Source organism: Jatropha curcas, chromosome 2 (assembly GCF_041381405.1).
Source record: "Jatropha curcas cultivar XTBG-Jc1 chromosome 2, XTBG_Jcur_1.0, whole genome shotgun sequence".
Classification (NCBI taxonomy): domain Eukaryota; kingdom Viridiplantae; phylum Streptophyta; class Magnoliopsida; order Malpighiales; family Euphorbiaceae; genus Jatropha; species Jatropha curcas.
In genome coordinates, this window is record NC_143152.1 from 2,802,658 (window position 1) to 2,824,938 (window position 22,281).

The window sequence follows — 22,281 nt, forward strand, 5'->3', positions numbered from 1 at the left end:
AGTGGAAATTTTTTGGGACGAAAAAGGCTAATCAAAAGACGGACTCGTGAATTTGTCGTTTTTTGCGTTTTGGCTGCAGTTGGTTACTTTTTCTCCTTCTTGCACACCCAAAGAGAAATTAAAGGAGGGAAAACATTTCATTCGTTTTGCTTGAATATAGGAAGGAGTGGGTGGAAGAGAAGTAAAGTTACTTTCTTTTGTTATTTATTTATTTTATCTATAATTCTATATTATTTCCCACGTGGATGTCCGGGTTATTTTTTTACTGTATATTATATTTTTAATTTTTAATTTATTTATAATTTATAAGTTGTTTAGTATATACAGTTTTATGTTCTATATAGACTTTTCAAAACTTGAAAAATTAAAAATGGTCACTTGAAAAGATATAAGTTGATATATATACTGAAGAAAAAAGAAAAATTTTCATATATATATATTGAATTTCACTTTTCTTTATCTTAATTAATCTAATCATAAAATAAAAGGATAAAATAAAAAATTCAAAAATTAAGTAGATAAATAATTATCTTAAGTAAATATTAATTTTTAAAATAAAATTATTGATGGCTTGTGATTGATTTCTAGTAATTTAGATAACAGCATTAAAATTTTAAATTATTAAGCATTTAATGTCAACGTGATTAAATAAAGTTTTTACATATAAATATAAGTTAAACTCATAAATGATAGATTTTTTGTAAAGATATGTATTTGATTTTAAATTGGAACTCCTAATGATTCTAAAAGATTTGACACAGGATTTGAAATTATTAAATTATTTAAAATTTTATTAAATCATTTTTCAATGTAAATTTGAAAATTATTAAATATCCCTTAATTAGTTATAGGTATTGAACCTATTTCTAACTAAAATATTTAAAATATTTAATTATGAGTATGGTATGACTTTACGTAAAAGTTCAAACGGATTCATTTAATTTAGATTTGGATAATTAATTGGTATAGTTAGTTTTACATAAATAAAATATTTTAAAAAATTAGACCACCAAAAATATTAAATTAAAATATTATAATAAGACGAAATTATATACATCAATTCTATACTCTTTATTTTAGTACCTAATTCTTAAGATCATGGTTCAATTCAATTCTGCTGTATTCTAATACTAAAACTTTTGTCAAGATTATTTTTGCAAAAATTTCTCAGATAAGGTACCACATTATATATATGTGTTAATCCAATTTCTTCCGGCAAAACTCATTCAAAATTTCTCAGATAAGGTACCACATTATCAAATATGAAGTTGTATGCAATATATTAATTCAGCAATAGAAAAAGCTCCAAAAAAAAAAAATGCATTAATATTACTATAATGATGACTACATGAATTAAAATATAAAGACTAAAAAAACTACATAAATTAAAATATAAAAAATATAACAACGAATATAAAATTTTTTTATTCATAAAATTTTTATTTGCCAATATATACATTTCTTAATTCCACTACTGCATTAAGAGAATAAACTAAGGCAGAGATTGTAGGCTTGTAGCTAACAATTAGTAGCCATTATTAAAAATTAGATTGATCTTTTCTTGATTTGTAGGATTTTCAATTTTGACAGTCGACGCTATCTTGTGCGGATTTAGAGCTGTAAATATGAAAATAAAATGATAGATTAATTTTTTGTTAGAAAGAAATGAAGCATATCTTATATATATCAAAATAAAAGAAAGAATCGTAAAGAAAATCATTATGTTCACTTATTAGTTACCACATTAAACAATCACAAAAATATGGTAGAAACAAAACAGAAAAAAAAAAAAAAAAACCTTGTTCATGGTTCCTATTGGAGATTCCGCTTGAGGAATAGAAGGTTGAAACTTAATTATTCGTTTAGGGATGAGAGAATAAATAGAGAAAGAGAAAAGAGAAGAGATAAGTTTTAGAATTTTAAATTTTACGAAGAATTGTTAAACTTTAATTAGGGATTGAAAATTATTTTTTAAAATAATAATTACCTCTAATAATTATCTAAATTGCCACAATGATAAAAATTTACAAATTTGTGGAAAAAGAAAAAAAATGATAAAAAGGTATTAAAAAATTTTAAAAAATGAATACTGAAATAGGAGAGGGTCATGTCAGCTTTATGAAGAATTTTTTTGCTTCGGGATTTTATTTATTTATATATATATAACCCATGACTTTTGGAGCATCTCCAATGCAACCATAAATTACTTTAATTAAAAATAAAAACCTTCTGCAATACTATTGTCTGTCCATAATACTCTTTCTATTTTTGGGGGTCTGTTAAACATTGTGATTCAACTTTTTATTTTTTTCCTATTTATTCATTTTTTTCATATTTTTATTCATTTATTTTTTTATGAATTCTCTTTTATTTGTGTTGAAATTTCTTTTTACGCTAAAACTGATTTTTTCTTCATGCACTGGATAACCGTTTTTAAAATTTAACATTTACAAATATACACTCAGTCATATCACTATCCACAACTTCTATTTATTAAAATACATCAGCTACAATCCATAATTGCATTGGAGATGCTCTTATTTCTAAATTTTAGGTTCGCTAATATTATGAATTCTTTCTTTCAAAGATATGTGGAAATAAAACTTTTTTGAGTTCAATTTTTAATTTGTGTTACAAGAATCATTTGTATGTCATAAATCTATCAAATTATAGAATTTAAGTTTAAATTAAAATCTCGTACCCCAATATAAAAATTAAAATTAGGCTCTTGAGTTTTCAATCGTGCTATTTTTTCATTTGTTGTACTCCGTATTTGATTTTTTGAGTTCATAAACTTGTTTTAAGGTTTAAGCCTTAAAAATTATAATATATATGTTTTTTTTTTTCGGAAAATAAGATATGCTTGGTTTGTTAATTGTACAATGAAAAACTGAAGGGTTTCATATTTTAAAATGAATAGTTATGTTTATGATAATAATGTCTAAAATAATTGATGATTAATAATATATTAATACATAATCTCTGCATATTAAAAGGTAATCAAATTAAAAATAAGGAAGTATGTTTTCATTTGAGAAAATGTTATTTTAACATTTGATTAGAATTTGAATAAAATAAGCAATTGAGTTCTTGATAAATTACTCTTTCTATTTTATTCACATTTTATGAAATAGCTTGTTATTATATTTATAATAATATTTCACTTTTTTTTAAGGAATAATAATATTTCACTTAAAAATAAGAAATTCAACTCACACATGCAAAATCAAAGTCAGACCAACTGCATTTCATTCATAATGACATGACTTCATAAGAAGGAGGTTTAAACTTTAGCTTTTATAAATTTTTCTTTACTCAAATTATATAATTAACAAAATAAAAAAGACAAAAACTTCATGAATCTGTTATCTATAACTGTTTTTTACTCAAGCCAGTAATTTTTGTCATTGTCAAAATAAAAATTAAACATGAAAAATAAAATAAAATTTGTAAAACAAAATATAGTAAATATAACATTCATATACATAGTACTTAAAAGATAATTAAAATTTGAATAAAAAAATATTTACTACTTTGCCCCTTTTACTTGCTTGTTCAATTTTTGCCTTTTTTTGAATTTAAATTTTAATTTCGCCTTTCGATCTGATTGGTCTTCTCATACTGTAAGATCTCATACTGTAAGAAGTGAGATCCTCTCTATTATAAAGAGTTTTTACCAAGTCTCATAATGAATAAAAAAAAAATTTATTTACGTACATAATTTAATTTCGATATGGTAACAAAAGGAAGGCAAAAGAAAATTTATCTCAAAAAGCTAATATTAAAAACAGCAGTCCAAAAAATCAGGGACTAAAATTCCAAATGAACAATAACCAATATTTTTGGAGACGTGGCAGGCAAAAGCACATGGCTGTACCGCAGGTGGATGCGCACCACTGCAGAGAATTATTCTTCAATCCTAAATGTAAAAAGTACACAATCTACCCAAAAGAAAATCACACGTCTTAAAAATCAACCAGAGAGAGCAGACCAAGAAAGCACTTCCTTTTCGTATTGTTTTTCCGAAACAAACCATCTCTCTTTGTATCTTAGATCGAAGGAGAAGGTTAAACGAAAAACAAAAATGGCTGTTGGCAAAGAGGAGGTTGAAATAGTGAAGCCAAGAACGGATACTAGAGAGTATAGAAGGATCGTTCTCAAGAACTCTCTTAAGGTCCTTTTGATCAGCGATCCTGAAACCGATAAGGCAAAGTTTCCATTTCTTAATTGAAGTTAAACTTCTATTTTTCGAATTCAAATTGATCTAAAATTCCCAATTATACGTATAATAATTATAATAATTAATGATTTTTTCAGTGTGCTGCTTCCATGAATGTCAGTGTTGGCTCCTTCAGCGACCCCGTTGGCCTCGAAGGACTTGCCCATTTCCTTGGTTTCTATCTTTCTGTCTATATTTCTCAATGTTAATTTTATCACTCTTTATAGACTGTTAGATTTGCCATTTGTTTCTTTTAAATTTTGTTGCGTTGCAGAGCATATGCTGTTTTATGCTAGTGAGAAATATCCTTTGGAGGATAGTTACTCGAAGTATATTACGGAGGTACTACTTCCTTTTATAAGAAATTCAATGCTTGGTTTTGTGTTGGTCTATTTACGTGTTGCCAGCAATTTGAATATTGAATGTGGATTAGCATGCTATTTTTAAATGTGATTGATGTAAGATATTGAATTGTTGCATGATTAGATTTGTAATGTGCAACGCTGTGCTGGCTAATAATTTCTGGTTTTGATAGTTTGAATTTTGAAATTTTTGTTTTTGTTGCAGCATTTAAAATTACTAATGTGTATGCATAGCTGTTACTAAAGCTTTAGTGTCTAAACATCCAGTCACACCATGAGCCAGTATATCTAACGGTGCCTTTAACCCACCATTTTCAAGCTCAGTATTTGATTAGTTATCGCATCAGCTTTCATCCCTTGCATTCTAAGAAATATGCTCCTGAAGCTCAAGGTTTAGAATTGCATAATATGCTAGTGGTTCAAGAAAAATTGTTTTGGTGCAGCCTGGCTTAGGAAGGCAGTTCAGTTGTTAAGCTAAGATTGAGTGAAGCAATAATCTGCCAAAACTATTGTGCAATAATATATGGTTTTTGGGTTGTTCTTTGGGTTTCAGTTATGTGGGTAGATTGGCCTTGTTAGATTTTAGCCAGCTGTAATTGTACTTGGCATTGTTAGACTGAAAGGAAGTTTCATTATGGTTGGATTATGCTTGTTGGTATCAAAGAATCGGTCAAAATATATAAATTGAGATGGTCGGATGCTTTCAGGCTATGCATCCTCTCTCTATACATGACAGCATCGCGGTTTTGAGATTATGATAGTAAACTTATTGGAACTATTTCGGAGTCTTTCCATTGAAACTGTTGCCTTGGTTCTCATTTAACTTTGTTGGAGAATTGTGTATGAAAAGTTTAGCTCACCAAGAAATGGTGCAAAAGTGTCATGCTAGTTAGAAAAGAAAAACTGTGATCTTATTTTAGGTGCGTGAAATTGCATATGTTTGTATCTCTTTATTTGCCGTGCTACACTTCTTCTTGGTTATATGGAAGAGATGTGTGTATTTGCTTCCATGTGTTTTTCCTTTATGAGGTGGTCTTCTTTAGATAGATTGCTGATTCATGTTTCTATACTGCATTTTCCATGTATTTGTCTACTTGATGCTTAGCATGGAGGCAGCACCAATGCTTTTACATCTTCTAAGCACACCAACTATTATTTTGATGTCAACACTGATTGTTTTGAAGATGCTTTGGACAGGTAAGTCCAGCTTTCCCATTGTTGATAGTTTGCAGTTTCATGATTATTCTCATAAAGTTTATGAGCTGGTTTTTTGCATGTGATTTTCCATTCAGATTTGCACAGTTCTTTATTAAACCGTTAATGTCTGCTGATGCAACCATGAGAGAAATTAAGGCTGTTGATTCTGGTTAGCTTTTCTGTTCAGTAGCAGCTCTCTGTCTCTATCTTTCTGATCTTTATGAACTTAGTTACTTAATTTCTAGGATTTGTAGTTCTTTTTTCAGGTTATGGCTAGCAATTACTCATTCTCATCTTTCTTTCTCATACAGAGAATCAGAAAAATTTATTATCTGATGCTTGGAGAATGAATCAGGTATCAATTTCCACCCTTGCTAACTTAGATTTGGCCAGTTATTAATTTGAGGGTTCCAGTGTGCACATCCTACAACTTAGATGTTAGTGAATCAATTTTTTGTGGTGGCTTTAAATGATGTAACTTGAAGATGTGTGTGTGTTTTTATTTACACATAAAGATTTGGAGGAAAGAACAGAATTAAAGTTAATTGCGATAGACAAAGTTTCTTTTATCAAGGAAAAAAATCAATTGAGCTTCCTAAATAGTTAAATAAGCTCCACAAACCTATAATTTCATCTTGGATCATGAATCTGTTTATTCTTTTCAAGGCTTTTGTAATGCTTCATCCACGACCATCTTAGACTCTGCTGATTCTTTATCGTTTGAGTCTTAGTTTCTCACTAGTAATAAGGTTATTATCGTTTATTGGCCTCTCAATATATATATATATATATATATATATATATATAATTGATCTTAAGTCCTTTACAAATAAATTGTTTCATGTGTTCTGATAGGTGCACTTTCATTAGTTTAATATCTAGTTTGCTGCCCCAGAAGCATTTACATGTGATAGTTTTATGCTTATTGGATAGGCTGAGGGGGAAACGCAGTGTTAGTAGAAGCTTTCAGGATAAATATTGCTTAACTTTAACATTTAAAAATTGCAGAAAACTAGATATATCCTTAAAGAATGTTAATCTGTAGTTTATTCTTTCTATCTGTGCCATTTTCCTGTGTTATATATATAGTGAGTTATTTCTACGGCTAATGGACTACAAACTTATTTTTCTCTGGGAAATTTTTTTACTGTACACAGCTTCAGAAACATCTAAGTGACAAAGGACATCCATATCATAAATTCAGTACAGGTGAGCTAATGTATTTATTTATGTTCTTCCCTTCTCCTTCAATGAAAAATTCCATTTTTTTTATCAAAAATTATAATTTATGCCAGGACATGAATGCCAAATGTTTGGGCATGTTGGGAATCTCATTTGCTTACAGTTTGACCTGGTTTGTACTTTTATTATTGAACCATATTTGAATGTTTAAGGGTTGACTAATTCGTGCATTGTACGTTGTTTGCACTCGTCACGGAATTTTTTTTTTCTATAATTTTTAAATATAATATAATATTATAAGTGGTGTATCATACTAAAAACTGGAGTTTCTTACCTACGCCATTTGCTATTAAAAATTTAATTCATTTCATAATAATAAATAAAATTATTTTTAATTCTATTCATTGTTTTCAATTTTTCCACTATTATGATTCCTAATTAAGCTAAAGTTTCAAATTGAATTAAAACTAAATATCATTTTAAAAATTAAATTAATTAATTAACAGTTATATGTTATTATTGAACGTGCAATGCGATTGAGGAGTTTGTTTTGACTAATTATTTATTTGAAACCAAAAGAATAAAAATATTAAGACTAATCGAATTCTTCATAACTTAATGTTTCGTAGATTTATTGGAAATCCAAAATAGGAATCCTCATAATTTCTTAAAATTTCTATTCAGTTATTAGTGTATTCAATTAAAGAAAGTAATCTCAAATAGGAATCTTTATTTTTAACAAATAAAATTACTATTAAATTATTAGTCTATTCATAACAAATAATTCCTTTATTTTTTCAACCAGTAAGATCAGAATTCTTAAAGATATTTCGTCAATCCCTGAATTTAATGAGGGTAGTTTTGATAATCCTACATGTTCCCCCTCCTCATTCCCATTTTTATATATATTATAGATAAATGATATTAGCCAACATGTTGAATTCATGACCAAAGTCAACTTGTTTGTTCTGGGATTTGAACATTATTTATGAGCTTTTGATATTTATTTTTCTGGAATGACTGCTGCTGATTTAGAATGCCTACCGACCATATAAAACTCCATGAATCATCTTTACAACTAAAGATTTGGGAAAGAGAAATCTCTATCATTTCCGGACATGTGTTTATTCTTTGTTCAAATATAGGGAATTGGGATACTTTGGAAGTTCGACCAAAAGCAAAAGGATTGGATACAAGACACGAGCTTATTAAATTCTATGAAGAACATTATTCAGCCAACCTTATGCATCTAGTTATATATGCTAAGGGTCAGTAAAAAAGAATTTGCCTTGTCTTATTATAGCTCAAATTTTTTCATGTATTGCAATTCTGATTCCTTTTCCATATGAATCTTCAGAAAGCCTTGATAAGATTCAAAGTTTTGTCAAGGACAAGTTCCAGGAAATAAGAAACAACGATAGAAGCTGTTTGTCTTTTCCTGGCCAACCTTGCACATCAGAACATTTACAGGTATTGCATGGTACTGGTGTAATTAAGGTTTAATATCTTGAACCTTTTTTGGGTAGAATCAGATGTTTTAGCTAAATGTGCTATACTTTTGAAAAAATACTTCATTTTCTTTTACTCTTTATCACATTTGTTTCAGATACTTGTAAGAGCTGTCCCAATAAAACAAGGTCACAAATTGAAAATCATATGGCCAATAACCCCTGGCATTCTTCACTACAAGGAAGGGCCATGCAGGTACCTTGGCCATCTTATTGGCCATGAAGGCGAAGGATCTTTGTATTTTGTCTTGAAAACTTTGGGTGGGTGTCACACATCCTTTTTTTGCTTCTGGCAATAATTTTTTGGGTATAAGACATCTTTCCCTTGAATGTTGTAATATTGCTGTCTTTTTATTTTATTTTTATTTTTTTTGATATGGTCTATTAATCTACTCTAGGAATCCTGCTTTATTAAGACTCTTAGGTATGATTTCTGTTGTTAAATAATTGATCATGCATAGATGGCTCGCATTTTTCTTGGCATGAAACATACAAAAAAGTGCAGCAATGGTTAATTAGTGGCCATTTTCAGAACCTGCTGTTATTTAATGGGGGTAAAGGTAATGTAATGGCCTTTATTTGAATCCATGGGGAATGTCTGTGTGCTTCTTCTCTATGCCCAATGTAGGAGTGTCTATGCTTTTCTCTATACCTGATGCTGGAGGTTGATGCACCATTTCATTTAATATGCTCATAAAGAAATGATTTTTTTCATTCAAAAATTTTTTTATGAGCGTTATGAAATTCTAGGAGATTCTCATTGTCTAAGGATATGAACCTAATCAAGATCCTGCACCATGCAATCAGTAAAATTATAAATTGATGGAAATTTTGGTCCACCTACTGAGAATCCAGTATGAAGCATATACAATTCTTTATTATGATTGCGCCTCTCTCCAGTGATAATTTGAGCAATGTTGGTCTTTTTACACCGTAGCTAAACTTTAACATTAATGAAAATGAATCTGAACTGTCTTAAAACTACCATGTCAGAATCTCAGTTCGATTTCTCTCAATAGTAGAGAATTTTAAGAGGGTGTTGATTCATGAGAAAAAGCTTCTGAAGCTAATGATAGGATTTATTTATGTGGCTACCAAGTGCCTTGAAGCAGACCCCACAAGTGCACAAATCTGGATGTATCAATTAAGACAATATGGATGTATAGAAGGATAAAATTTTTATCAATATACAATTTATTGTAAATATTTATGCTGCCTTCATATAGCCAGAGGAGAGTATATGCATAACTGGAGAATGACTTATTTATGTTGTCTATGTACAGAGATCAAAATTACACTGCATTTTGGTAGATGTTTCTGCTGACTTTCATCTGTTTTTTCCCTTTTCCTCCCTCCTTTATTTTCTTCTCTGAAAACCTATTGAAGTAAGCATTTGACCTGTTCACTCTAAAAAAAAAAAAAAAAAAAAAAAAAATGCAGGATGGGCAACTAGTTTGGCTGCTGGTGAAGGGGACTGGACTACGGAGTTTTCTTTTTTCAAAGTATTAATTGATCTTACTGATGCCGGTCATGGTTCGTTTTGTAGTATTCTTTTCACCATTTAGTTTCTTTGATTTGTTTGTACCCTGGAACTTATCATTTGAAAGAGTTCCAAAGAGCTGACCTGTGTAGCTTACTTTCAGCTTATGCATTAGACAACTGGAGCTGATGTATTTTCTGAGCAAATTTACTTTTCTTCATTGAATTGCAGAGCACATGCAGGAAATCGTGGGGCTGCTATTCAAATACATTCATCTCTTGCAGCAATCTGGCGTTTGCAAATGGATATTTGATGAGGTATAAGAATGCATCATGCATTATATGATGATGAATTTTGAATCTTAGAATTATTAAAATTTGTGCGACTTCAAATTTTTATCTATTAATATTTGAAATTTATCTTGTTATGTTATGTGTGTGTGTACACACTTAGGCTACTATCTCGCGGCATTGTTGATCTCTAGAAAGAACTACATATCATGAATAATCTTAAATCCCTACTGAACCTACATGTATTCTCTTTTCGAGAAAGAGAGTATCATATTTATGATTTGATTGAAGTTCTTAATTAGTGCTGGTTCATTGTTTTATGTGAAGTTACCATAAGATTTGTTTTACTCTTTTCTATTACGTTACCTTGAAGAAATCAATCTCAAGGATACAAGCTGATGTAACATTCTATTTTGACATTAGCTATCCTAAATTTTAGTTGCTTGCGTTCTGATATTGAACCAACTGTTATGTCCAAAAGGGGGATGGAAAATATTGATGAGAGTTAAATTGGAGAAGTTAATAGAGTAATGGTGAGATTACAGTATGTGTTGATTAGTCATTCTTGAGAAGTCATTTGGTAAAAGATGGTGGCTGATTTATTGAGAAGACATAGTTGTGCATTTAATAGAATTTGCACCTGATGTAACTATACATTTAACAGAGTTTACACCTATATCAAGATGAGAATTGCTTCCATGTTTTTTGCTGTTCTTATGTAGTGGAATGCCTTTTTCATTGATCTTTCTTAATTTCCAGATAAATAAAATAAAATTGTCACAATATACTAGTTAACTTATATAAATTTGAGAAAGCATGCTTGAATAGAAAAAGGAGGCTGTGATATATTTTTGCTAGCAATTCGGGTTATGAATGTGTGAGAATTTGATACTGACTTTTGCATGAAGCATCACGACAGTTTTGTCTCTCAATTTCAAATTAAGTTATTATTTTGCTAACCTGTGATTTGATTTCAGATCGTTTAGCAATGGTTTAGTTATCTTTGAAACTCAGTTTCAGTATTAAGGTTTGTCTTTCATTTTCTTGAAGACTTATGAAACATTTTATCATTTTCTTGAAGCTTACTGCTGTTTGCGAGACAGCATTTCATTATCAAGATAAAACCCCCCCAATTGATTACGTGGTCAAAATTTCATGCAATATGGGGGTAAGTTATGCTTTCTCTGTTTCTTTGTTTCCATTTTACGTGGTCAAAATTTCATGCAATACGTGCTGCTTCAACTTTCTATGTGTAGATGTATGTTTGTGTGAGTGTGTGTGCGTGCGTGCGTGTGTAGAGGGGTGTGTAATCCTTCTGCTCAGTTCGGAACTGAAAACTGAATTTCATTTTTTTTTTTTTTTTTTTTTTGAAATGAACAGGTATGATTCAGTTTGGTTTTTGGGCAAATTTTGACTTATAATCGAACTGAAAATTGGATTCACCTAAAATCTTAAATTGGACCGAACTGACTGACCTGAATAACCGAACTAGATTGGTTTTGTTCGGTTTTACTGATATGTGCTCCCTATATATATATATATATATATATATATATTTATTTATTTCTGCAGATTGACATTGTAGTTGTGATGTAATCCAAATATCACAGGGCAGAAGTGTGCTAAAGTTGCTGTTATAGAAGTGTTGTTTGAAATGTCTCTAGCAACAGGAATTTTTTATTTCACTAAAACCTTGAACTGATGAAAAGCAACGCCAACTTTGTACATGTTTTATTTTGTGCTTTATGAGTTGGAAGAGTTTTTAATTTATGAGGTGGGTTAATGTGAGAATAAAGTGAGATGGTAAATCTTTCAATATGAGAGACCACGCTCTTATAGTGGGAGAAGATTTTGTTTTATCCTTCAAGATTTAAGAATGAAAAGCAAGGTCATTTTACACATGCCCATTTCTTAATCGGATCTCCATGAAATTTAAGCAATTGGAAGTTTGTAAAAGAGTTATAGCAAAGAATAATTTTCAAGATTATTGTTCTCTTTCCCTGTCTAATCAGGCCTTTTGGCATTCTTTCTGCCATCAAATCATTTTAAACCAAAATAATCTCTCAAGATTCTGGATGCCAATCCATTTTCTTCTTTTTGTATTATGCTCCAATTTATAAAGTTGTAGTAAATTGGCAATCTATTGGGAGTCCTTTGTGATTCACAACCAGTTGTTTTCTTCCTCTTTTCCTTTATAAACGCTTGGATATGTACATAATTGTACATTTATACATGTTCAAGCAGTAAAACATTGAACTGGAGCTGATCCATGTACAAAATAATGATCAGTAAATGAGTATTTGGTTTTGCCTTTTTTGTCCAGATGTATCCTCCTAAAGACTGGCTGGTTGGATCATCCTTGCCTTCTAATTTCAGTCCAAGCACAATTCAAATGATATTTGATCAACTTTCTCCAGAAAATGTCCGGTAAGTTTATTAGTGCTAAAGTAAGTTACAAACTTGTGCCAATGAATGATGACTGGTTTATGTACTCCATTATTTTGATTTGTCCCGTCGTTGCTGATATCTATCTTATTTGTAGGAAATCATCTTGTCCTCAATTTATCTGTTTGACATCTTATCTAGACACATATGCTGGACCTCTGAACTTATACTTGTACGGCATAACATTTGACTTGACTTGCATCTGGTGCATTGACCAGCATCAACAACAAGAACAATAACTAAGCCTTAATCCCAAACTAGTTGGTCAGTATATGAATGGTTTGTCATCATATCTGCTCAAGTTCATAATAGCAAGAATAAGCAAAGCATAAAAAAAATATGTAGATAATTAGAGAAGAACAAATAAAACCAGCATCCTAATGTTATGTTTTATTTTTTATTCTTATCATTAACACAGAGAATACTAGCTGTGCCGCCTGATAATTTAGGGACAAGTAAATCATTTTTTCATGTTTTATAATGCACTACAGCAATCAAGAAATAAGGCCTTCTAGTGTAAAGAGTATTTGAGCAATGCAGAGCAGAAGGATCTCTTATACTCTATCATTATTGCCAACCATTTAGAACTTAGGATACTGTTCTGGTTCTATTCTATGTTATGTTGCTTGATAATCTTTGTCCTGCAGAATCTTCTGGGAGTCAAAGAAGTTTGAAGGACAGACTGAGATGGTAGAGCAATGGTATGGAACCGCTTATAGTGTTGAGAAAATCACCAGCTCCCTGATTCAGGTTAGTGGTTGATTATTTTTTGTGATATCATTCAACATGTCATTCAACATAATTGATTAACAAGTGAAAAAGTCATGTTATTTGGATACACAGTATTTCATTTTGTGTTGTTTCCAAACTGTTGTGTACTAAAATTATTAGACTATTTGTGTTAGTAGAAAATGGTAATTTGATAGAAGAGTTTGCCTATTGCAGGAGTGGATGCTATCTGCTCCTAATGAAAACCTGCATCTACCTGCACCTAATGTGTTTATCCCTACAGACTTATCACTAAAGAATGCTCAGGAGAAGGTTTGATGAGATTCTATAATCTAACTCACATGTACATTATAATTCTAGTAGATTTTGAATTGATGTACCTCTGAAGCAGGTCAAATTTCCAGTGCTTTTAAGAAAGTCGTCCTATTCTTCTTTATGGTTCAAGCCTGACACAATGTTCTCTACACCGAAGGCTTATGTTAAAATCGATTTCAGCTGTCCCCATGGTGGCATCTCTCCTGAGGCTAAAGTTCTAACTGGTCTGTTTACTCGGTTGGTAATGGACTATTTGAATGAATTCGGTAAGACGCAGTGCTTTGAGTTTAAACAAAAAATTCTTGTTCACCTTCACTTCAAATGCAAAATAGCCCCATATTTTATTTTATTTTAAATTGCAATAGTATTTTATTTGATGTACAAGCATCACTAGTCATCAATTGAATGGTGACTCCCCCTCCTCTCTCCCCCCTCTCTTCCCTTCTCTGTCCTTAAAAAAAAAAGGCTTTTCATCAAATTTCTCTACAGCTCAACATTTTTTGCATGTTTCAGCTTATTATGCAGAGGTTGCTGGTCTATCTTATGGCATTACCAATACAGACGGTGGTTTCCAGGTTCTGTTCTAACTTTCTGATTATATTTGTGTTGATATGCTACATACTTGACCAGTAAAAAAAACTATTGCCAGCTTAATCAGTACTGAATGGAACTGTCGATGAATGCAATTGTCTCAAGAAAACTCATCTTATAATACTTTGGATTTAGCATACTTTTTTTTTTGACAAAAATAGCATATGCTATTCCTTGGCATAGAGGTAGTATACGAGTAACAACCATTTTACTCACATGTACATGCCGATACTTATGTGAATTTTCTATTTGTCTTGTTCTGTCTCTGAGGAGAGTATGCTGTGTCTTGTACTGCAGTAGTTTTTAAGGCTTAATAACAATCATTATTTGCTGTATGTATGTTGGTTTTTTTATGTATTATTTATTTATTGCGCATTTTATGTGGGACAGTTGGCAGTCCTGGGATACACTTATGCTGATTCTTATACTTATTAATTTGCTATTTTATTTTATTTATTTAGGTGACTGTGGTTGGTTACAATCACAAACTGAGGATCTTGTTGGAAACTGTTATGGAAAAGATTGCAAAATTTGAAGTCAATCCTGACAGGTTTCCTGTGATCAAGGTAATGAATGACTAAGGATTCTTACTCATTGATCTGAAGTCAGTATAATGTGTACTTATTTACTTATGGTGCACTTTTCAACATCCTTTTGAATTATATTTTGAACAGAATTTTTCTGTGGTCCAAAGGCTATATGATCTATGCTATTTTGAATTGGAATTCATAGGCTCTTGTAGTAAAATGATAGTAGGTCCTGGGATATTTTTGTTTCCTTCATCCTCTATGACTGATTTTTTTCCTGGTTGTGCATGCATAAACTGCATGCTTAATTCTTTTAATCTAGTAGTTTAAAAGAAGTGAATTACATTTTTGTTTTTCCTCCTGTATTGGTAAAGAAAGATAGTGCAAAGATTTCCATGTTTTTTTTTCTTTTGTTTTTTTTTTTTTTTTTTTTTTTTTTTTTGGGGTGGGGGGTGGGTGTCGGTGTGGGTGTGTGTGTATTATTTTGAGTATATTGTGAGAATTCCATGTCTTTTTTTTGTGTGTATTATTTTGAGATATCTTCCAGTGTGTGTGTAGAGGGTAGATGGCACAAAATGCTCTTTTTGTTGTGAATGATGAATGATATTGCAGTTATAAGTTTTCTTAAATCATAGTTTAGATGCAGTGAAACATGATTGCATTTTTGCTATGAGTTACATGTAAGAAGAGAGTCCTCTTTCAAGTAAGAAACTTGAGCTTGACATTGCAAAGTTTATATCAATGACTAGAATACAGAGAGATAGATATTAGCAAAGACAGATATATATTACAAAAGCTGAGTTCTGTAATAGTTGATAACGAGCCCACAAGATTCATTTCTCCTTTCTTTTCATTTTTGGAATGTTCCTTTTTTTTTTTTTTTTTTGGCCAGCCTGATATAGAACCACAAAAAGACAACTCCAAAAACACAGAAAGAAAGAAATCGTGCTATGAATTTTTAATCATTCAATAACAACTTAACTCTAATAATACTCATATGTATGTACTACAAAATAAACCTTAAATCTAATAACAAATTCAAATATCTAAAGTAAATAAAAGTAATTAAAATACCTCAAATACCCCAAATAATTTATTTTTGAAATTTTTTCCTAAAATACTTAGTACTAAAGTCTCTAAGTAGTGCCTCATTATTGAGATTTTCAGAGGCCACTGGCTGTGTTTCTTTCTTCTTTTCTCTTGAACTTTGTTGATTTTTTTTTTCTTCTTTGTAATATGTGCTCTCCATCATGGTGGCTTTACAGGTTAATCAATGATGGGAATTTCTTTGAAAATCTCAAATGCCACATTCGTTAAATTATTTTTCTTGATAGTCTCTTCATTTTTCATTCTTCAGGAAATGGTGATAAAGGAGTATGAAAATTTAAAGTTTCAGCAGCCATATCAACAGGCTATGTACCATTGCTCTTTAATACTAGAGAATCAAGGATGGCCATGGATGGAACAAATCGAAGTACTTCATCGTCTTGAAGCTGAAGATCTTTCTAAGTTTGTCCCAACGTTGCTGTCAAGAGCCTTCTTAGAGTGCTATATTGCAGGTCTGTTGTCTTGACTGCCTTTCCGAGTTCTCATCTTGAATTTGAGTATAATTTTGGTCTTATTTCATCTTAGGTAACATTGAACGCAGTGAGGCAGAGAAAATAATTGAGCATGTTGAAGATGTCTTTTACAAGGGTTCAAACCCTATTTGCCAAGCATTATTTCCATCCCAGCATTTGACCAATAGAGTTATCAAGCTTGAAAAGGGAAAGAATTATCTCTATCCAATTGAAGGCTTGAATCCCAGTGATGAGAACTCTGCTTTGGTGCATTATATTCAGGTAATTAGATTTGTTTTGAAGTAATGATTTTTCAGTCTATGGGCTAGTTTACGTGTCCATACTGGAGTTTTATTCATTTGTTTGCTATTTTGCTTTGTATGACTTTCTTGCAAATTTTATGATGAAAATTTAACCATTGAATATAAAGCACCGGTTCTTTAAAACTTCCAGTTCTTTTTGAATAAGCCCTTGAACATCGCTCTTCGCACATAATGTTCAAGATCTTGTTTTAAAACATATCTTTTATTTCCATTACTGATATGATTGTAGGCTTTATTTTTAATTCAATAATAGTGTCTACCGCTTGTAATAATGACTAGTATCCATCACAAATATAACTTATTATCCCAATTTTCTGGATATTTTGCTTGTATTTATCGACATTTTTGCTTCAAGGAATCTGATTTCAATGTCTATTGGTAATTAAACTTGAGGATACTCTATCAGTTCTGGGTACTTATCTCTGTTCATTTGACCCTTGCCTATAAAGGACCAGCATTTTGTGTAAAGTTGTGCTACTTTTGAGAGGTTTTGGGAAATTGATAGAGGCTCTTTCCCTGGCCTAATTGAAATCTGAAGGTGAATTAATCTGCTTAATTTACTATTCAGAAGTAGTAGTCTTGGAAACTTATAAGCTACATAACGGTTTACAAAAGGTTCACACATGGGGATGTCTAGGGACATGCACTCTTAGACACTTGCAAACCCCACTCTTAGGCACTTCCTTTAAGGCAGGGACATGCACTGATAGTTTGGAAGCTCAAGTCATCCATTAATCCCAATTTTATTTCTGTATTCCAGTTGGGCGTTTTTTTTTTTTTTGGTTTTCTTTTACAGGAGGGTGTACCTAGGCATGGCCACCAGTTCATTTTGAAACGGAGTCGAACCAGAACTGAACCGTACTGTAGATGAACTGGAACCGGAACCGGCAGTTCAAGGGCCGGTTAAGGTTTATGTGAATGTTAGAATTTAAACCTGAACCGGCCCTGAATTAGCAGTTAATTGGCGGTTCCGGTTTTATTCGAACCGGAAATTTTCTATTTTTATTTTCAAAATAATAATCACTTAGCCTATTTTTTATACATCTTTAAAAGTCTCAATAATATTTTACTACATGATATATTTTACTACATGATATATTTTACTACATGATATACTTTACTTAAGATTTTTTTTTTTAAAATACACTTTACTTCAAAAGTTAAAAATCTAAAAAGTAAAATGGTAAAAAAAGAGAGAAATATTTAGTCTAGACTTATATTGTTTTTAACTGTTTTTTTCCCTTTGTTTACTAAGTTTAAAATTATATTCTTTTAAAGCATTTTTCAAAACTTTCTTATAATTTATTTAATTAATAACATTTAAAAAAAATAAAGTGGTAATTTATTTGATTATTTTGTAAAATTAATTAATTTTATTCTTATGTGAGAATGAACATTCTAAAATTTATTTAAAACAAAATTTACCAATATTTTTTAAACTCATATTAATATTTTCAAAAGAAAGATGTAATGTTAGAACCGATATTTAAAAAAAAAAAAAAAACATATATCGCCGGAAACCGTAATCGGAACTGTCGGTTATCGGAACTGCACCGGAACCCGCGGTTCAAGGGCCAATTCAGGTTCAACGTTTTAAAAATTTTAAACTGTCGATTCCGTGAACCGGAACCAGCGGTTCAATGAACCGGCCATGCCTAGGTGTACCACAGTTTTCCTATTTCAAGGAGCTTGTTTATCCTCCACTTGTTTTTATACAGTTATTTTGTTCTATAAAATTCAGAATTTCACACAAGTGAGCACTTTCTTACTCTGAGTTTATTGAGTTCTCTCTTTAATTGAGCTCAACCCATAACCATAGGTAGAAAAGGCAAAAACGTCAACAAACATCATCCCTTACCAACCTCAGACATCCTCTTCCTTTCCTAGAACCATAACACAATCCTAAGAGTGTCAAAACAGGTTCGCGTGTCAGGTTCGACATGAACCTACCTAAAACACGATACAATTAGGGTCAATATGAACATGACGCTAAAATTAGCGGGTGACATGACGCTTAAATGAGTCATATACGAGTTAGAAAACCGACACATATAACTGACTTGGTATATATATTATATATGAAATTGCCTTTTTACCCTTAACTAAATGGGTTAAATGGATTACACGAGTCGACCCGTGAGATGACCCGTTTGAACTTGTGTAATATGCGGATTACCCGTTTATAACATGAATCTATTTAGACTCAACTTTAACTTGCTTAATTTTCATATCGTGTTGCCGGTGTTATGACCCATTTTGGCACTCCTATGCAATCCTATGCCAAGGACAATAAGGATAACAATAACTTTTTATAGTCATGTCAAGAATGAAGACTTTTCGGTTTTTAAATGTCATTTTTGAATGCTTATGTTTCTGCTTCCTTTTCTGGTAATTGGGTTGATTAGCTAATGGTGATTTTGGTGCAGTTCTAACAGACACTAAAATCTAATTGTCCAGGTGCATCGAGATGATTTTATGCTGAATGTGAAACTTCAACTTTTTGCTTTAATTGCAAAGCAACCAGCTTTCCACCAGCTTAGGTCGGTTGAACAACTTGGATATATTACCGTGCTTATGCCAAGGTCTGTAAAATTTTGTTCTCACTTAAAGTTTTGTGCAAAATGTAGGATCTGTTATGCTATTTAAGGGGTTAACGAATTTCTTTCAATACAGGAATGATTCTGGTATTTGTGGCGTACAATTCATTATCCAATCAACGGTGAAGGTTAGTAGAACTTGATATAGTTCTGCCAATTTACTGTATCTTATGCTGCATGTGTTAATATTGGTGATCTCGACAGGGTCCTGGACAAATTGATTTGAGAGTGGAGGCATTCCTCAAAATGTTCGAAACTAAACTCTATGAGATGACAAATGATGAATTCAAGGTGACATACTAGTACACACGAGTAATTTACTATGCGTATCATCCTCTTTTGTTTTTTTTTTTTTTTTTTGGGAGGTGTGGGATTGGGATGGGGGATTGTCAAGATAGAGGGGAACAGGCGGCTTCCGTATCACACTTAGATTGTTACTTGTAACCCTCAGTGAAATATGGAAACCAGATTTACTCCCACCACCAAAATACTAGTGGTGCTACTAGGGGACTCTGTAGTTATGCTGCTGCCACCTTCCCCATCCCAACCCCAACAACTCAAAAGAGGAAACAAACAAAAAAATCCTAAAGAAAGATGAGATTTTCTGTTAGTAAATTTTAGATTCAAACTACTTGAATTAGGGATGGAAGGTTAAAAGATTTTTTTTTTTAAAGTTTTTCTGTTAATTTCACCTTCCTTTTATTTATATTCCATGCTCATTTGTAAAAGGAGATTACACTGTTTCCCCACTGTAAAACTGAAAAAATTGCCTTCAAAAGTCTTGGTCATGCACCGGAGATTAACTGCTGAACTTGCTTTGCAGAATAATGTTAATGCTTTGATTGATATGAAACTTGAGAAGCACAAGAATTTAAGGGAAGAATCTAGATTTTACTGGCGAGAGATTGATGATGGCACCCTAAAATTTGATAGGAGAGACTCTGAGGTATGAATATCTATCGGATCTTTCTGCATATGATTACTGTTGGCCTCTGTATTTATAGTTGAGAATATCATTAAATGTTATTATATTATAGGAAGCGAAGAAAGCAGTGATAGACATATCATCTGTGTAATTGTTCCTGCTCTTGTTTATACTGATAAAGAAACACAACAACTAACAACCGTATGTATGTCGCATTAACCGGTTAGGGGAAAAAAACTAGTAAATTACTATAACACCACTGAGGTTTATCATAAATAGCACATTGGTTTCTAATATTATAAAATTAGGATGTCAAGTCCTTGAGATTTGTACCCAACACTTCAGTCCTTATTTATAAAATTATGAATTTTTCAGTTTAAATTAGTGCATTCTAGCATATATACACTTTTGAGCCCTCAAACTTTTAGAATATAATATATTAGTTATTTAGTTATTTTAGGCTAAAATGCTTTAATCCCACAAAATTTTCTACTTTTCACTGAAGTTGGTTTAGGGACTTAAAGTGCCAATATTGAAATAATAATCTAAGGTGCTAATGATAACAAACCTAAAGAGTATGATAATAATTTACTGCCAAACTTTTAAGCCAATAACTTTTGTACTTGTAAATGTCATTAAAACAGGTGGCGGCATTAAGGCAACTTACGCAGAAAGAATTTATAGAGTTCTTCAATGAGAATATAAAAGTTGGTGCACCTCAGAAGAGGACATTGAGCGTTCGTGTTTATGGTGGCCTACATTCATCGGAGTACACATCAGATAAAAGTGAAGCAGTTCCACCCAACTCAGTTCAAATAGATGATATTTTCAGTTTCAAAAGATCGCAACCTCTTTATGGTTCATTCAAAGGAGGTTTTGGTCATGTGAAGTTGTAAAATTGAAACTAGTAATGAAGATCGGTCATCAATATAGGTAACTGGGAAACAGAACTTTTCTTCTTCTCGACTTGCACAAACTGGTTCTGCAGACGAGCTTTTCACAACCCGATGCAGAACAAGCCAAGAATGTGGGGGCAAAGAAACCATTTTCCAAAGAGGACAGGATAACTGGAGCAAGCTTTTTGGCGTGGCTAACAGAGATCTTAACTTTTTGGTGCTTAACCTTTGCATCATGTTGTAACTTCTAGTTGTGTAATGCTTTTTAAAATTAGTTATTTTTACATCCCTCTCCAATTAAATCTTCAATAAGACCATTGGAATTAATATACCTCTGTATCAATTGGACAAATAAAATGTGGTTTAGGATTTTGCTATAAAATATAATCTCGTTTTCAGGATATTGGTGCTTGTTTTGCATGCCTTAATTCTCTGTTAACCGTGGACTAAACGAAAATTGGAGGTTTGTAACTAAATAATCTATGTTGGAACAAGCAGATTGGTAATTTAGTCAGGTTTAACTGTGACAAATTTTCACGTTAGAAAACAATTTTCACTCTTAGGATGCTTAAATAAAAAATGCTCTCTTTGATCCATCACTGAAGTCTGAAACTGCTGGATAACTCGAGAGAAGCGTGATTTGAGGAGATTAAGGAGACATTGTTTAATGGAGCAGCTTTTCCACGGTTTGAAAGAAATTTGCAGAAAGAAAATTAAAAAGAAACTAATGGATTATGGCATTGTCGCTCATGCAAAGCACATTTCAATACGTTTTCGAGTTCACCTCCTACTTTCCCCTTCCGTAATTCTAGGGACGAACATTCGAAATTAGTCTTTTCGATCTGACCCTTTTTTTTTTTTTTTTTGATAATTCAATGATATAATAGTTGATCCGAATTGCATCAGTTTGACCCGATTCGGTCACTCCAAACCAAATTAGCCATAAATTCGGTATCAGAAACAAACTATTGCTCACCTCTACCCAATTCCATGTATTTATGAGAAAAAAAAAAAAAAAAAAAACCACTTGAAAGTATCTTAAACTACACTGCTCCAAGCTTTTCCCTTCTAATATCAAATCACAATACTCATTTATCTATTATTTTGGAAAAAAAAAAAAAGATTAATCAAATTTA

At 31.5% G+C, this 22,281-nt stretch overlaps 1 protein-coding gene across 2 annotated transcripts; it reads left to right on the plus strand.

Annotated features, from left to right (window-relative positions):
• Window positions 1-3,951: 3,951 nt before the first annotated feature.
• On the plus strand, window positions 3,952-21,546 carry LOC105645230 (insulin-degrading enzyme-like 1, peroxisomal). Of its 2 annotated transcripts, none has more exons than XM_012230774.4 (26): window positions 3,952-4,207; window positions 4,318-4,393; window positions 4,494-4,561; window positions 5,687-5,778; window positions 5,874-5,947; window positions 6,090-6,133; window positions 6,936-6,987; window positions 8,106-8,228; window positions 8,318-8,430; window positions 8,567-8,729; window positions 9,909-10,001; window positions 10,180-10,265; window positions 11,320-11,406; window positions 12,562-12,665; window positions 13,331-13,433; window positions 13,629-13,724; window positions 13,804-13,993; window positions 14,241-14,302; window positions 14,780-14,884; window positions 16,203-16,404; window positions 16,478-16,686; window positions 19,185-19,309; window positions 19,401-19,452; window positions 19,529-19,615; window positions 20,148-20,270; window positions 20,894-21,546. In XM_012230774.4, exons 1-26 carry the CDS (start codon window positions 4,085-4,087, stop codon window positions 21,143-21,145), a joined length of 2,904 nt encoding a protein of 967 aa, XP_012086164.1. In that variant the 5' UTR covers window positions 3,952-4,084; the 3' UTR covers window positions 21,146-21,546. The 2 variants fall into 2 exon arrangements, with proteins under 2 accessions (XP_012086164.1, XP_020539384.1); XM_020683725.3 differs by having other exon boundaries at window positions 3,957-4,207; window positions 13,801-13,993.
• The last annotated feature ends 735 nt before the right edge of the window (window positions 21,547-22,281 follow it).